The sequence below is a fragment of the Medicago sativa genome, chromosome 7, assembly GCF_051527215.1.
Source record: "Medicago sativa cultivar Bolivia chromosome 7, Bolivia_mono, whole genome shotgun sequence".
Classification (NCBI taxonomy): domain Eukaryota; kingdom Viridiplantae; phylum Streptophyta; class Magnoliopsida; order Fabales; family Fabaceae; genus Medicago; species Medicago sativa.
In genome coordinates, this window is record NC_140755.1 from 83,817,282 (window position 1) to 83,819,860 (window position 2,579).

The 2,579-nt window shown below is 34.0% G+C and overlaps 1 protein-coding gene across 1 annotated transcript; it reads right to left on the reverse strand.

The window, feature by feature from the left end:
• Positions 1–207: 207 nt before the first annotated feature.
• LOC146909410 (uncharacterized) lies at positions 208–2,579 on the reverse strand. The gene is made up of 3 exons (XM_085722968.1): positions 2,175–2,579; positions 1,306–1,816; positions 208–530 (listed from the first exon to the last, which is right to left on the reverse strand). The coding sequence occupies exons 1-2, from the start codon at positions 2,577–2,579 to the stop codon at positions 1,313–1,315; spliced, it is 909 nt and encodes a 302-aa protein (XP_085579094.1). The 3' UTR covers positions 208–530; positions 1,306–1,312.

Genomic DNA, 2,579 nt, shown 5'->3' on the forward strand with positions numbered 1-2,579 from the left:
TTCTTTTAATAACTGAAACAAAATAATTAATTTTTCTTCCCTAATAATTTCTTCTATTAAACATTTGGTATATTATACATGAATTATTAGCAAAATCATGTGAAATGGAAACGAATTTGGATTATTCTTTAAAACGTGACTTATAAGAATAGAAAAATATTTAAACAAAAAAAAAATCGCCAATATTTGTATTATAAGAGTTGTAAGTACACATATAATCCACGTGTATAATATTTTTCGCCACTTCGAAAATGACATTTAAAAAGATAACCAATGTATCTAGATGTTATTTTACTCATCGTAGACAATGTCTATACAAATATAGACTAGAAATAACTAATAAATGTAATAATCCCCACAACAAATGCGGTATACACAAGTATAGTAATTAAGTCCAATTATAGTCGTCATCCTTCCATTGCCACAAGTCCACCTATAGTCGTCATCCTTCCATTGCCACAAGTCCACCTATAGTCGTCATTCTTCCATTGTCACAAGTACACCTATAGTCGTCATCCTTCAATCATCAACTGCACAAATCAAAGCATAGTTAGAACCAATAGTACAGACCAAAGATATTTTCTGGAGCAAGTCTCAAACTACCCCAAACTAAGTCAAGTGACTCTTGGAAAGTTGGTCATTGTGAGTGATCCAGGACAGTTCATCAAAACTCATATAATTGAGATAATACAAAATATTATGGAATGATTGCAACTTAAAAAGATAGCCAACCAACAAAATTAAAAATCATGTCATGGCATCTCATGTATCAGATTACACATCAATAAATCTTGAGCAAGATGCATTATAAAGCATAATTCCAACTATAGCATAAATCTGGCACATCATACAATATAGAAAATAAATCTACAAATATCATTGAGACTATACACAATTTAACTGAATAATTGAGCCTATACACAATTTAACTGAATAATTGAGCCTATACACTATTTAACAGCATCATGGGCCTATACACTATTTAACTGAATCATTGAGCCTATGGACCCGATTTTAACCTATGGACCCATGATGCTGCAGTTGGAATTTAACAGAATAACTGATACATTTCATCAAATTCATTAGCGAATTAAAAACATAAGTAACACCAGCAATCAGAATAAGTAGTAACAAGGTTAATGAAATCTGTAACTCAACAGATCAGATGGAACACTCAACATATCTGATCACCCATGCTGCAGTTGCTGAAAACACCAACATCAACTTGCCTAATATCATGACTAAAGAGGGGTAAAAAATTACAGCTACTGACTAAAGAGAAATCATATTCAGCAGAGAAATTACCTTGGTCTCAAGACATAGAAGACAAGAGATACCTCTTCTTCTTACTCGACGGAAGTGCTTTGAGAACCGGTATTTTGCTCGGATTTTCAATCAACCAATTGATTGCTTTATAGCTTTGATCTTCATCAATATCAGTAATCATTTCCATTCCAGTTAAAACTTCTTGCACCACTTCCTGAGCATTTCCTTCCATTCTTTTTCTACTAACTTGCACAAAGTCCTTCAATGACTCGGCTACTTCTCTCATAGAGTTCATCATCCCCTCTCTATCTTTACCCTTATTAGCACGAGTGAATGGTACCTTTTTCTTTGTTGCGGAGCTTGGTTCCTCTAAATCAATATACACATCAGAATTTTTTTCATTCACATTTGCTTCTTTGCTCATAACATCATCTGCATCAAATGCATGTTCTACTTGAACTCCACTTGCTCTATCTTTAGCACATATATCTACAATGTCATCCCAATTTGGAATGACCTTAAATCGGAACCGTTTGGCTTCTTCATGAGACTACAAAACAAAATAAAACAATAAGATAAAAAATGCATGTACTATGTATCAAGTCCAACAATAAAAATCTCGGAACTTCTCTACCGAACTGATAGGTCATCAAATGCAGTAATACTCCATTTCAATTCTCAATATAAGAATGAATCCTGTCATCTGCCAAGATTACTTGAACTGCTGACTAATTGATATGCACATCTCAACATATAAAGCTTTAAAACTACGAATTAAAGTTCATTATCTCAACAATATCATCATATATTACATTAATGATGGCTAAGCTCTTGCAGATTTCACTCATAAAATACACTGCACATATACAAAAACTAAAATATGAAAGAGATTTTGAAGTATGAAATACCTTAACATATTCATTCCATGCATTTTCATCTTCAACATTAATCATGCATTTTGGGGAATCCCAATCAAATCCACTTTGACTAAGAATATCACTTACTATCCCATACCATCCTCGCCAAAGTTTGATGCGGTTTTTCACATTATCTCCGATAAGCTGGACATTAAAACATGCAGACAAGACATCAGCTGCGGCATTGTATGCCACTGCTTTCCATGCTCCGTCACTCTGGCGACCCAAACTTCTTTGATCACGAAGTGCCTCAGCAAAAACACGCTCTATTTCCAAATTCCACGTGAAGTAACCTCTTACATCCTCTTTCTTTTCCACAATGTTACTTTCATCCCTCTTTCTTTTTCCCTTCGTCTTGTGGCCCAAACTTCTTGCACTGACTAAACTAGGATCCAT

Coding starts and splice junctions, on each gene's coding strand:
- LOC146909410 (XM_085722968.1), bottom strand. CDS start 2,579: ATGGATCCTAGTTTAGTCAGTGCAAGAAGTTTGGGCCACAAGACGAAG. Junction 1,817..2,174: donor CATGGAATGAATATGTTAAG/GTATTTCATACT, acceptor TTTGTTTTGTAG/TCTCATGAAGAAGCCAAACG.